Raw genomic sequence first — 14,913 nt, forward strand, 5'->3', positions numbered from 1 at the left:
CATTTTGACGGTGTTCCAAAATAAGGAAAAAGCCAGCCAGTTTAGCGGGTCTCAGTGCAGTAAAGGTCTTTTTTTATTATTTCGTCACGGAAATTTACTCGCGATTTATAATAAATTAATACCGACAAACATATCAATGAACATCAGTGCACGTGTCAACTTGAAAATTCGAAATAACATTCGTGTATAACAGTGTGAAATAATTGCGGATGTCAGAAATATATAGTCAACTATATATTGACCAACCTGATTAACGGTTATGTTTTGAGGTTAGTCGACAACTTATTCTTTTTTTTAACTGTTGAAAGACGTGAAAAACAATCGAAATAAAAAAAACTGTGAATGTGTGAATGTTGTTTAATGTTTACTGGTTATTTATACTAAATATAGAAATAGTAACTTAATACCGGTATTGACTATTGTTTTTTGTGTTTGTACAACAATTGAAGAGTACAACATTGGAAGAAAAGAGTGTTTATCGGCGGAAGTGTCATTTTTTTGGGAAATTAGTTTTGCTAGTGTTTTTGTAAGGAGAAATTTGTTGAAGGGAAATAAATTTTGAGGTTAGATTGCAGTGAAGTAACAAGAACGGTTATCTAAAGGGGGTTTTCTTTTTTGTTTCTTTTTCTCGTGTTTAAATTTTTTTAGTGCGTTAAAGAAAAAATGTCAACGAAGTCAATAACAACGCGAAGGGTTCGTCGTCGCCGGTGTAAATTCATAGGTGGGTGGCTTTTAAATCGACAATTCAAGCGATGGTTAACTCCAGTTCGAGGTGATAATCACAAGGCATATTGCGCACTGTGCGAGAAGATTTTCTCTGTTGCTCATGGTGGCCTCCACGATGTTCGCGCGCACTTTAAAGGAAAGAGGCACATTTCTTTTGAAGTTGCGAATAGCCAATCACAACGTGCACAACGGCTCGCACGATTGGCGGACTCAGGATCGCGGAATCAGTGTACAACGCATTCATCCTATAGGAATCGACGATTGCTGCTCGGACGAGTTGAACCAGATGATGTTGAATATTGTGAACAGGTATTTTTTTTTTTTGTTGTTGTACTCTCTTCTTAAGCCCCGACCATGCAGCCATTGTCTCAACATCGATAACACCAAGAATGCACGTCTACTTTTACGTCTCCCCGCTGAACGACAAAAACCAAGTAATAGAGATATACAAACTACCAAAACCCTTCCCTTTTTTTTGTAATAGAAATATCCAATGTTATTTTCCTTATCAAAAAATTTGTAAAATTGACTGAGATATCATTTTTTCTGGTCCAGTCGAAAAAAAACAGTTGTCGTGAAATTAGGACATGCTTGTAGGCGTTTTTTATCTCCCTTACTTGTTATTTATTTCTTCACCCCCTCTCACACCATCAATGTTGATTATTAACAGTTTCACACCCTTCTCATATGTATATATATAATTTTCATGTTCCCATTTATTTACCTAAATTTATAGAAATGATGCAAAAAAAATCATAATTTGTTCATCATCATCATCATCAATGTTCAAATGCCAAAATTGTTTTGTGCTTGAATATTAACCCCGCCCCTTTTTTCTCTTCTAACATTTTTTATATCCGCGCAAAATGGTGATTTGTGAATTTCCTAGATAAATATCACTGTTTGCGTTTTGTGTTTGAGTGTTTATTTTTTTTGTTATTATTTCATCATGTTTAAAAAAAGAAACTTTCTTGTTATAATTAAATTATAGTACAAGGAATGTATCGATGAATTTTGATGGTTATATTCCTAATCCACTCGCAAGGCGTATAATATTGACCTAGGTCAGGAACGTTCGGGGTGTTGCCGAGAAGGCCGTAGATATATATACAGGAGAGAGAAAAAGAGTGAAAGAGGATGAGAGAGAGAAAGATGGAGATAGAGATGTGAAGAGGAGATGTTATATACGAATAGCGGTTATTCGTGTACAGGAAGAAACGGTTTTTTTCTTTACTTATTAGAAGAACAAAAAAAAAAAAGAAAAAAAATGAAGTAAATGAACAATTTTATCTGAAATCAGTAAAGTGCAATATTTATAAATCTAGATAATAGGTATGTTACAGAATTCATTCAAGCATAAATTATTTTTGTTTTCATTGAAAAATTTTTCTGTTCATTTTCTTTTTATTCTTCACTGTGTGTTATTAATATCCATATGTCATTAACATTTCAAGTGTTTTAAACTCATTTATTTTATATTTTATTTATCGCACTCAAGACAAAAGTGTTTCTTAAATTAGTGTCAATTCTCGGGAGTGGAACTTGTTATTTTTTAATAGAAGGATATTTAATTCGATTCTTAATGTGAGTTAATTGTGTTTTTCAAGAGAATTCTATTTATTATTTAATTATTAAATAATTAATTTTTGTTATTTCATTATTAAATGATTAATTTTTGTAATTCAATTAGTAAATGATTCATTTTTGTAATTTAATAATTAAATGATTAATTTTTGTAATTTAATTATTAAATGATTAATTTTTACAATGTAATTATTAAATGATTAGTTTTTATTATTTAATTATTAAAAAATTAGCTGTTAAATAATTTTCTTAAATTATATTTCAATTTTATTTTTAATTAAAGAAGCTTTCTTTTTAAGAATAAGAATTTTTTAATTTAAAGAAGTGTTTTTTTTAATTTAAAAAAAAGTATTTGTTGAATTAAAAAATATTTTTTGAATTAGGAAAGTGTTTTCTTAAATTAAAAGTGTTCTTTAATTGACAATTTCTTAGATTTAAAGAAACATTTGTTTTTTTTAACACGAAAAGATAGTTTTTGTATTAAAAAAGTGAATTTTTAAAATAAAAAGTATTTTTTTTAATAAGAAATTCTTTGATAAATAAATTTTGTTTTTCAATATTGTACTTTTTTATAAAATAATTTTTTAGATTAAAAAATTTTCTTTAGAATGAAAAGGTATTTTTCGAATTACAAAAAGTATTCTTTAAATTAAATTAAAATTAAATTATCAGTTTAAAAAATGTTCTTTGAATTAAAAAAGTATTTTTTAAAATTAAAAAGTGTTATTTGGAATAAAAAAGTATTTTTCGAATTAAAAAAATATTCTTTACATTAAAAAGTGTTCTTTGTAATAAAAAAGTATTTTTTGAGTTAAAAAAATATTCTTCAAATTAAAAAATAATCTTTGAAATAAAAAAAATTTCGAATTAAAAGAGTATTTTTTAAATAAAAAGTCTTCTTTGAATAAAAATAGTATTTTTCGAATTAAAAAAATATTCTTTGAATTAAGAATTGTTCTTTGAATTAAAGAAGTATTTTTTTAATTAAAAAGTGTTCTTTGAAATAAAAAAGTATTTTTTGAATTATAAAAGTATTTTTTGAATTATAAAAGTATTTTTGAATTATAAAAGTATTTTTTTGAATTATAAAAGAACTTTTTTAGAATTAAAAAAGTATTTTTAAATTAAAAAATATTTTTTGAATTATAAAAGTATTTTTTTGTAATTAAATAAGTATTTTTGAATCATAAAATAATTTTAAAACTTGTTAATAATTTAGAAACAATTTTTTATGTAAACAATAATTGTTCTTCAACATTTCTTTTTTCAAAATTATTATTAAAAATTTCAATCTTAAATTCTGTGACATATTCGTATGATTTTTGAATATTTTTTCCAAAGCTGGTTTTATCGGAAATTTTCGTTCTTTATTCTTTTCAATGAAATTTTTTCGACTTTTCTTTCCTTTTTTTTTTTTGTTTATTCACTCTATATTCTGGCACTCCTTCACATTTCCATACTCTGAGGGTTTTACATATAAATGTTTAGATTGTCACTATTATCTTTTTGCATTTTTGACGCTTTGTCCGTTTACATTAAACAATAATCTCCATTTGACATTATATATCCCCATTTGAATTAATTTTATATTAAATTTTTTTAATGTCAATTTAAAAACTTGGCAATTTAAAAATTCAAATATAATTTTAAAAATGTTGTATTAAATATTATGTAAAAAAATATTATATCAAATATTTTGCATTTAAAATATTTCTATTATACGAAATGTATTAAATATTTTGTATAAAATGTATTAAATATTTTACATAAAATATATTATTATTTTAAAATATAATGCAAAATATAATACAAATTTTATTTACATTTAAATAGTTAATTTAATTTAAATTACATAATTTAAATCTAATTATTATAATTAAATATATAATTAAAGTGAAAATGAATGTAAAGAATTTATTTATAACAATGATTAGTCGGAATTGAAATCAAATTTAGATATTAGTTTGTCAGTTGGTATATCGCAGATTCTTCAGTATTTTTTAAAAGTGAAGTTCTTGTGAAAATTTCTTTTTTTTTTAATTTTTAATTTGATGGTATTAGTTTATCTTCTTAATTCTCATAAACGCAAAATACTAGTTTCTCAGTAGCCAATAATTCCTTGAAACATAAAACGCTTCAATTACTAACTCAGGACATTTTTTATATTTATATATATGTGTGTCTGTGTAAAAAAAAGTCAGTGCTAAAAAATATCCAGGAAAGATAACATTTTACTGTCTTTTCCGAATAATGACCGTTATTGTCAATTTGAAAATCTATATAAGAAAATTAATTCAATTTCTTTATGCGTGCTTCATTTCTAATCAATATAGATAAAAAAAAGTTTATTTATTTATTACAAAGTTGATTAAAAAAAATAATTTTTTTAATCAACTTTGAAATAAATAATCAAGAAATTGTTCATAATATTTCTCGATATCAAAAAATTGATTTAATTCAAATAGTGAAATGCAATTGAGTATTAAATAATTAATTATTTAGTAATAACTAATTAATTATTTAATAATAGGTAATTAATTATCAAGATTAGATATAATAATGATAATATAATTAGTTAATAATATTATTAATTAATTAACTATTAATAGTTAATATTTAATAGTAATTATTAATAATAGTTATTTATAAAGTAACTATTTATAGTTAATAATTAATATTAATTAGTAATTGAAGGCAATAATAATTATTATTAATAATTAATAATTAATAGATAATAATTATTACTTATAGTACCTATTACTTAAATAATAATTATTACTTATAAAATATTAATTATTTTTCCACATAATCATAGTCAAAGTAATTATTTGAATCAATTAAATTGTTTGCTTTTTACTCAGTGTTGAATATACTAATTCTGGTTTTATAACAATAACGTCTGGAATAATTAGTTGAATGCAAAAAATTTTTTAGCGTGTTTTCTCTCAAAAAATTTTCTCCTTTTTGATTTCTCTTTTATATACTGAATTTTTTTCTTTTGAAGTGAACAATTTCTATTGATAGGAAATCTTTTGTTCGCCATATAAGCTCCTCTTGAAATATTAGATCATTAGAAGGACCAAGAGACGTAATTTATTGAACGCGACCTAACCCTCGTCGCGTCACTTAAAGAGAAAATAATGAAGCAATGAGGGAGAGCAGCAGTAGCAGCAGTAACAAATTTACGTCCTCGAATTTTTCCACTCAAAAATTATTCAATACATCTCTTACATAAGACGTAATTTATGCTAGCCAGTTTTTCCTCTCCTCATCTCGGCACTCTGTTCGTAAAGTACTTGCACAAAAAAAAAAAAAGAAATTAAAAAGAAGTCTGAAAATTTTTTGCCAATTTCGCACCGCGAATTAGGAATATTTATCGTTAGCGGCAAAATTAAAATTTTTTTATGTCTCTACTTAATACTAATTATTAATTTTTTTTTTTAAATTTTAATTAATAATATTTTAGATTCTATACGAATTTTTATGAATTTTTTAAAAGTATTTTACATTATTCACTCGAATTTCGAATTTGTTTGAAGAATAATATAAAGATAATTATTTAATTGAAATTTATATATATATTTAATTAATTTAATTAATAATGTTTCTAATGATTCGAACTTTTAAATGAACGATAACTTTTTTTCATATTTAAAATTTGAATTTCGTTAAAAGATATTTTTTTAATTTAGAAAATTAATTCCTTTCGGTAAATGTTGAATTTATTTTATTTATAATTTTATTCTGTTAATTGTAGAAAATAGTTAAATGAAAAAGAATATTCGTTCATTTGAACGTTCAAAACTTTAAGAAAATTAATTAAAATTTAATTTTTTAAGTAATTATTGAATTTGTAATACAATAATGAACTAATTTTGTTAGTTAATAAATTATTTTTATTAATTATTTAAAATTTCTTGTTGTTAGATAAAATTATTTTAGATTAAAATTAAATATTATTTTTTTTATTATATTTTCTAATTAATTATTTCAGGAATTATTATTAAAATTTAATTATTAGTTAAAATTATTTTTTTAAGCTAAACTTGATTAACTTTTTTAAACTTTAGTAATGATAATAATTAGCAATAAATAGATATAAAAAAATTTATCACTATCATTAAAATAAAATTTATTCTTCTATTATGGTGAATAAAAAACAAGTGAAATATAGAAATTTAGAATTTTGTTTTTTTTTCAAAATAGAAAAATGATAAAAATTCAAAATAAACAAAACAACATGGGCACCTTATCTTTACTTATATATATAGTACATTATGTATTGCGTGGATCGATACTCGAGTACCTAAAGCTTCCTATCATTTCTGAGCTTAGAAGACAAAACTTGACGATTTTGCGCAGTAAAATTGCATTAGTTTTGCTTTTAAACTTCCCTTAATAATCCCAACCTAACGTGGTAGGTGAGAAAAAGAAATTATTCTGCGCACAAAATCGTTACTTTTCTTCTTACGAAATTCCCGCCAATTTAAAAAAATCCCATCGCTTTTTTCCTTTGTTTTTCTATTTTCACTGAAATTGTGTAAAAGGATTGAATTTTCATTTGAAGGATTTATTCAATTAATATAGTGTTTATTTATAACGATTTCTATTTTAGAATCAGAATAGAATTTTCTTCTTTAGTTGGAAAGAATTTTTATTTAGCTGAATTATTATTTTTTTTATTTAGTCTAATTTTCAAGAGGCAGAATTTATGGTAAATTTGATTTAAAATACATATGAATTTTGGAAATTAGTGTCGAATTTTTTTGGTTGAAGGAATCTTCATTTGGCAGAATTTTCATTTCGCTAAATTCGGAATTGGGAAATTTTTGATTATTTTCGATTTTGAATAATTTAGAAATTTAGTGTTTAATTTTTTTGTTTGGTCCAATTTTCATTTAGCAGGATTTTTATTTGGTGAAATTCTTATTTAACTGAATTTTTATTTAGCCAAATTTAAAAATTGCAAATTTCTTCTTAACTTTGTTTTTGAATAATATTTAGGAATTTAGTAACAAATTTTTTTAGTTTATGGAATTTTCAATTGGCAGAATTTTCATTTAGCAAAAATCTTACTTAACAGGGTTTCTGTTTAACCAAATTTCAGCAGAATTTTTCTTTCGCCCAATTTGGAAATGGCAAATTTTTTATTAATTTCGATTTTTAATAATTTATAAATTTAGTGTCGTATTTTTGAATTTGGTCCAATTTTTATTTAGCAGAATTTTCATTTAGCGAAATTCTTATTTAACTGAATTTTTATTTCGCCAAATTTGAAAATGGTAAATTTTTTACTATTTTCGATTGTTAATAATTTAGAAATTTAGTATTTAATTTATTTAGTTGGTCCAATTTTCATTTAGCAGAATTTTTTCTTTAACGAAATTATTATTTAGCCAAATTTCAATTTTGCTAAATTTTTAAGTGACAAATTTTTTATTATTTTTGATTTTGAATAATTTAGAAATTTAGTGTGGAATTTTTTAATTTGGTCCAATTTTCATTTGGCAGAATTTTCATTTAGCGAAATTCTTATTTAACTGAATTTTTATTTAAAAAATTCGCCAAATTCGAAAATGGTAAATTTTTTATTATTTTCTTTGAATAATTTAGAAATTTAGTATTGAATTTTTTCAGTTGATCCAATTTTCATTTAGCTGAATTTTTTCTTAGCAAAATTATTATTTAGCTATATTTAAATTTAGCTAAATTTTCAAGTGGCAAATTTTTTTTATTATTTTCGATTTTGAATAATTTAGAAATTTAATATTTAATTTAATTAGTTGATCGAATTTTCGATCAGCAAAATTTTGATTTAGTAAAATTCTTATTTAACATGGTTTCTGTTTAACCAAATTTTAGCAGAATATTTTTATTTTCCTAAATTGTCAATTCCAAATTTAGTTATTAATTTTGATTTTGAATAATTTATGAATTTAGCGTCTAAGTTTTTTAGTTTGTTTAATTTTCATTTTGCCGAATTTTTATTTAGCACGATTTTTAATTAGCAGAATTTATATTTAGCCAAATTAACAAATGACAAAACATCATTTAAATTTCGTTTCAAATAATTTTTGAATATGGATGTCGAATTTTTTTTCAGTTGATCGAATTTTTATTTAGCACGATTCTTTATTAGAATTTTTATTTAGCCAAATTTTAAAATGGCAAAACTTCTGTTAAATTCGGTTTTAAATTATTGACTAATTCATTATTTAATTTTTTTCGTTTGTCAAATTTTCATTTGGCAGAGTTTTTTTTTAGAAAATTTTTATTAAATAAAATTTTTATTTAGCCAAATCTAAAAATGGCTGAATTTCTGCTAAATTTATCAAAAAATATAATTTAATATTCAAAGCAAAATTTTTCTGTTACAATAAACTTCCTCTTTATCTATTCCTTTAGATTAGAATTTAGTTTAATTTGCCAAAACAAAAGTTATTATTTTCAATTTTTCTTAATTACATCTTTGAAAAAAAAATTAGTCTCCCCAGCAAAAAAGATCATCACTTGTCTTTGTTAGTGCCGCTTCTTTCTTTTATCTTTTTTCTTTTTGCGGTAGGAGAATATATATATTGATTTTTGCAAATTCTTGAAAGTTTGTGACGTTGAAGAGGGGGGGGGGGTCTAAAGAAATAAGAGAGAGAGAGAGAAAGAGAGAGTGAGTGAGTGAGTAAAGTAGTGAAGACACACGAAGACCGTAAAAGCTAGTTGGTGATGCCATATTGTAACCCCGCGCATTCAGTCGAAAACAACCGAGTGTTGCCGATGTTTTACCTCCCATAGACCATAGCAAGCAGGGGCGAATTGAAAAGCTTTTAGCTAAAAAGGAATTTCGTTAATAACGTAAATTTATGCCAGAAATGCTTCCCAGACTCATGCTAAAGAAAACTATAAATTTTCTCATAAAATATTTTAATACCGGCAAAAAGGCGCTCTCTTATAAAATGCAAGAAAAAGGTTAGCAATTAAGGTATTTCATTATTCGACGAGCCTTTAAAATGACTTTAATGATAATTAAAAAGAATATTTATTCATACACGACATTCAATAGTGTACTGTAAGAATATAATGTTTTTTTCTCTTTTCAAAAAAATAAGTGCAATAAAAATCGATGTTGTTCAATGGTAATTGCATGGTCGACAAAAAAAATGCTTTCTTTACCTATATTTTATAGAAAAATATTTAGTTTCGAAATTTTTCGAATATGGTTGGTAATTGTAATGGTTGGTCCTGGTAATTGATCAACTAATTATTGTTTTACACTTGTGTACTTGTTGTTAAGTCAATTCTTGACAGTTGATTGTTGACAATGGTTCCATTTAAATTTAGTTCGCAAATCTGCCACCAAGCGCTGTTGAATGATTAGTAGCGCCCCTTGCGACCAATGAAGGAACACTCATGTCAACTTTCATGCTTGTCATTTGCGTGTCATTTTGCCAGTTACGTTCGTTTTGTTTTAACAAATTTAGGTAACTGTAATTATAAATTTGTTCCAATTTAACTAAAAAATAGTGAAATATGATGCAGAGTAAGCAAAATAAAGTGTGGGTGAAGAAAGTTGGTGACACTCATGGAGCGTCGACGGAAAAATGTAACTTCGCACCGGTGAACATAACCTCACTTTTTTTCTTTCTGCAATTCAATTGTTAAGGTATTTTAAACACTTTTTTTCGACTAATTGCGATAATTATCTGAATATTTACTATTATCAATTATAATCACTACAATTACCCTTTTTTGAGTATATTTCGCGAATGACTAACAAAAATATTGATAATTTATCTTTTCAATCGAATTATCGCATTCCCAGGGCTCGAACTAGGTCCTTAACTTTGCTTGAAGTCCGAAAAAGTCCGTTTTTTCAAAAAAAGGTCCGTAAAATCTGTAATTTGATTCAAAAAGGATGAAAAGTTTGTAAATTGTACGATATAATTTTGGAAATATTGAAAAAGTTAGAATATTGCAGAAATTCAATTATTTTCAAAAGTAATAAAATTCTTTTCACAAAATTCAATTATGTTCAAAAATTTTTGAAAATTCTCATCAAAATTTCAATTATCTTTAGAAATAATTCAATTCTTCTCCAAAATTCAATTATTTTCAAAAATTTTCCTCAATTCAATGATTTTCAAAATCTACTATTTTCATAAAATTTTCCAAAAGAATTCAATTAATTAAAAAAAAATTTCACACAAACTTTCTACACAAACTTTTAATTATTTTCAGAAAAATAATTAAAATTTCACAGGAATTTTATTATTTACAAATTTTTTTATAAATTTTTTCGCAATCATTCAATTACTTTCATAAATAATAAAATTTTTACAGGGATTCAATTATTTTTGTAAATAATAAAATTTTTTTTAGGAATTTAATTATTTTATAAAATTTTAATAAAATTCTCGTCAAAATTTCAATTATCTTTATAAATAATAAAATTCTTCTTTCAAATTCAACTATTTTCAAAAAAAAATTCAAATAAAATTCAAAAAATAAAATTATTGGCAAAATTTCAATTATTTTCAAAAATTTTTCGCAATTCAATGATTTTTAGTATCTTCCGTTTTAATAAATTTTTCCAAAAGTATTCAATTATTTTTAAAAAATTCTGATAAAATTTTACGCGAACATTTAATTATTTTCTTAATTAATAAAAATTTCAAAAAAATTCAATTATGTTCAAAAATTTATAAAAATTTTTGTCCAGATTTCAATTATTTTTTACAAGCAATAAAATATTCTTCTCCAAAATTCAATTATTTTCTAAAATTTTAATAAAATTTTTAGCAAAATTTTAATTATTTTCAAAGATGTTATTGAAAAATTCTATGCAAACATTTAATTGTTTTTATAAATCATAAAATTCTTATTGGAAATTCAATTATTTTCGTAAATAATAAAACTCTTTTTAGGAATCCAATTATTTTCATAAATAATAAAACTTATTGAAGAATTTCAATTATTTTTAATAGAATTTTAATCGAATCTTCGAAAATATTCTTAAAGATGTTATTAAAATTCGTCAAAAGAATTCAGTTATTTAAAAATTTGTAGATAAAATTCTTTATGAGAATTCAATTTTAAGAAACATGCAATTATTCAATAAATTTTTATTTTTGTATTTAAATAATTGAATTCTCGCAGAGTTTTCTCATAAAGATTTAAAAATGGATTTCAGTTAAAATTTTAGATTGCAATTGAATTTTAAAAGCAGTAGAGCTTAAATTTTTAGAAATAATTGAATTTTGAAAAGATTTCAGGTTAAAATCTTTGAAAATTTAAATTTTTAATATTTTTAACTTACAATTCTGTGGAATTAATTTTTTTTGAAAAACTTCAATGGCGGATTTTTTTTTGCAATTATTTAAAGTTTTTATTTTCTAATATGTATTTAATTGAAGAATTTACGAATAATTGAAATTTTATTGTAAAATTGAATTGTAAACAAATGAATTTGAAAATTTTTAAAGAACTTTTTCAAAAATTATTAAAATTAATGCATTTTTAGAAGAATTTTAGTAAGAAACACAAAAAAAATTTAGTTTTGGAAAAGTTACAAATTATTGCAGAAATTCAATTTTTTCATAAATAATAAAATCTTTTCAGGGATTCAATTGTTTTCGTAATTATTAAAAATAATTGATAATTGATTTATAATAGAAGAATTTTAGTTAAAAATACGAAAAAAGATTTAATTTTGAAAATAGTTACAAATTATTGCAAAAATTCAATTATTTTCATAAATAATAGAATTTTTACAGGGATTAAATTATTTTCGTGCCAATTATTAAAAAAATGCATTTATAGAAGATGTTTAGTTAAAAACACGAAATAAAATTAAATATTGTACAAGTTACGAATTATTGCAAAAATTCTTCTTAGGGATTCAATTATTTTCAATATAATTTTAATTAAATTTCTCGAAAAATGTAGTTATTCTTCAAAAATTTTATTAAAATTCGTTGATAGAATTCAATTATTTGAAAATTTGTTAATAACGATTCTTTATGGGACTTGAATTTTAAGAAACATTCAATTATTCAATAAATTATTTAATTGCATTTTATTTGTATTTAAATAATTGAGTTCTAATTTCCAGTAGAATTTTCTAATAAAAATTGATTTAAAAATTATTTTCAGTTAAAATTTTAGATAATTGAATATTAGAAGCATTCGAATTTTTAGAAATAATTGAATTTTGAAAAATTCATTTTTTTGAAAAAGTTTAATTGAATTTTTTAAATATTATTTTGAGTTTTTATTTTCTAATATTTATTTAGTTTTTCGAAAATTATTAAAAATAATCGATTTAAAGAAGAATTTTATTTAAAAATTCTTGTAAATAATAATTGAATTGTAAATGATATTATCACTCTGTCATCTTTACTATAAAACATGAAGAAATCGATCACTCCGAGTCGAAGACTCGGAGTGATCGATATCTTAATGTTTCATAGTTATGAAAAATTTAATTTATAGTGAAAAAAATCTTTTCTTATTTCTTTTCTTTTTAGTAAAATTATGAATTTTCCCCAGAAAATATATTAATCCAATAAAAAAAATCTTCAATTCATGACAATAAATTAATTTCATGAGTAAAATAGAAACAATTTTTTTGCAAATTGTTTTATTTTATTCACGACCATTATTGCAATTTAATAATTAATCAACTTTAAAATTAAAAAAAAAAAGTACAATTCAAATATTCATCGCGATATTCTACTTTTTTATTGACTATATAGTTAGTTATTCAGGTGGTATTTTTAACGATGTATAATATCGACTTTGCGCAGATCGATATTGTTTTGTTAAAGAGAAATAATGACAAAGTCTATAATCCACACGATTATGATTGCTATCTAAATTTTTCGAAATGAGGGCATTACATTTTCCCCCAAGTATAATAAATGCATTAACCAACATTTTCAAGTTAAATTTAATAATAAAGTTAGAATAAAGATTAATATCGCAAAGAGAATACATATATTGTTTATATTAAATAATACAAATCGTATATAGTAGGTTATTACTGAACTTTCCTGTAAATTTTGTTTATTGAAAAGAAGTATGAAAAGTTTACTGTATTTTCGAGCTAAAATTTATAAACTTTTTTTCTCACATTCGTTTTACAATTTTTACTATATTTGGAGAATGTAGATTTTACTTTATTTTTATTCGCAAAAAAATGAGAAATTTCGCCATTTTACAAAAACTGCGCGGATTTTCTATTAAATTTATAAAAGTTAATAGAAAAAAAATGTCAATTTTCTAAATAACTTTATAACTATTTTCTTTTTTTCTATATATAGGAAATAATTTTAATTGCCAAATATAAAAGAGGAGGAAAAAAAACAAACGACGGGGCCAATTTAAAAGTTTATTTCGTAGTTTTTTCATTTAAACGAAATCGCATTTTTTTTTTGTTTTTATTAACAAATATAAAATTTCATTTGACGTGAATGCAAATAAAATTTTTCCCTAGGTACTGTTTTATTGCAGGGTCATTCAGTAAATATAGTATAACTTTACTGCTACTGAATATAAACCGGCTGTAAATATTAATGAGTATTATTAAATGGAAGCTCTACTCATTATATTTTGTATATATATTTTTTTAAAAACGATTTCGTAATTTTTTTTTAATTATTTAAAAATTATGATCCACTATAGTTGTGAGCAAAAATGAAGTAAATTTTTTTTGCCAATATTATAAATATTTTCATTAAAAAAAATTGATTGACTGTTATGGAAATAAAAATTTCTCTAAAATTTTGATCAATATTTTTATGACTTTTTTAATATTATTTTTGTTTTTTATAATTAAAAAATAATTTTTTCACTAAATATTTTTCATTTCAGTTCGGTAATTTTTAAACAAGAGTAGAGAAAATTATTTCGTTTAATTAAATGTTTAGAAAATTAGGAAAATAAATCAAAAGCAAACTTTATAATTTATTTTTTTATTGTATCGCAATATCTTTGCAATAAATTTTAATTTGAAGAAGAAAATCAATAAATTCGGTTCATTTGAACTAGAACTTTAGAAATATGAAAAATTACTTAAGAAAAGGGAATTATTATACAGATATAGGTACAGGGAATGTAAAAATTAATTTTATATTTCTCTCCGATTTCATTGTAATTTGAACGATAATAATTTAATAAGTTATTGGAAATTTCATTCGCTTTTCCATTGATAAAGCAATTAGAATATACGATCGAAATTTTCTGTACGTGTTTCTGTTAATATTTTAGTCGTACTTTTTTTTTTAACTGATGAGTCAGTGAAAAATGACTCGAATTTTAATGAGAATTGATGTATATTCAGTAATTATTCAGTTTTATTAATTTTTTCCAATTTAAACTATTTTGTTCTCAGCTTTTTTTCATTGTTCTCGTGTTTCTTTCTATTAACAAATTTTTTTTTATTGTTGTACTTTTTATTGTTCTAATTTTTTTTTTTGCCTTTTGAATTTATTTTTTTTTATGAACAATATTTAGAAGATATTTTTTACTCGATTGTCGAAATGGGTTATTGTAAAATTTGTAAGATTAAAATAATTCTTAGATAAAATTCTGTGATAATAATAATTTATTTAA

At 22.6% G+C, this 14,913-nt stretch overlaps 1 protein-coding gene across 3 annotated transcripts in view; it reads left to right on the forward strand.

Annotated features, from left to right (window-relative positions):
- The first annotated feature begins 317 nt into the window (after positions 1–317).
- LOC122497761 overlaps positions 318–14,913 on the forward strand; it is a 199,638-nt gene continuing 185,042 nt past the window's right edge. The window contains exon 1 of one of the 3 annotated variants that reach the window (XM_043605039.1): positions 318–1,035. In XM_043605039.1, coding sequence (XP_043460974.1) covers positions 664–1,035 — 372 coding nt within the window. In that variant the 5' untranslated portion in view covers positions 318–663. The remainder of the gene's footprint in view (positions 1,036–14,913) is intronic. The other 2 variants (XM_043605038.1, XM_043605037.1) reach the window with 2 other exon arrangements.

The sequence above is a fragment of the Leptopilina heterotoma genome, unplaced genomic scaffold (genome assembly GCF_015476425.1).
Source record: "Leptopilina heterotoma isolate Lh14 unplaced genomic scaffold, ASM1547642v1 Lhet_136, whole genome shotgun sequence".
Lineage (NCBI taxonomy): Eukaryota > Metazoa > Arthropoda > Insecta > Hymenoptera > Figitidae > Leptopilina > Leptopilina heterotoma.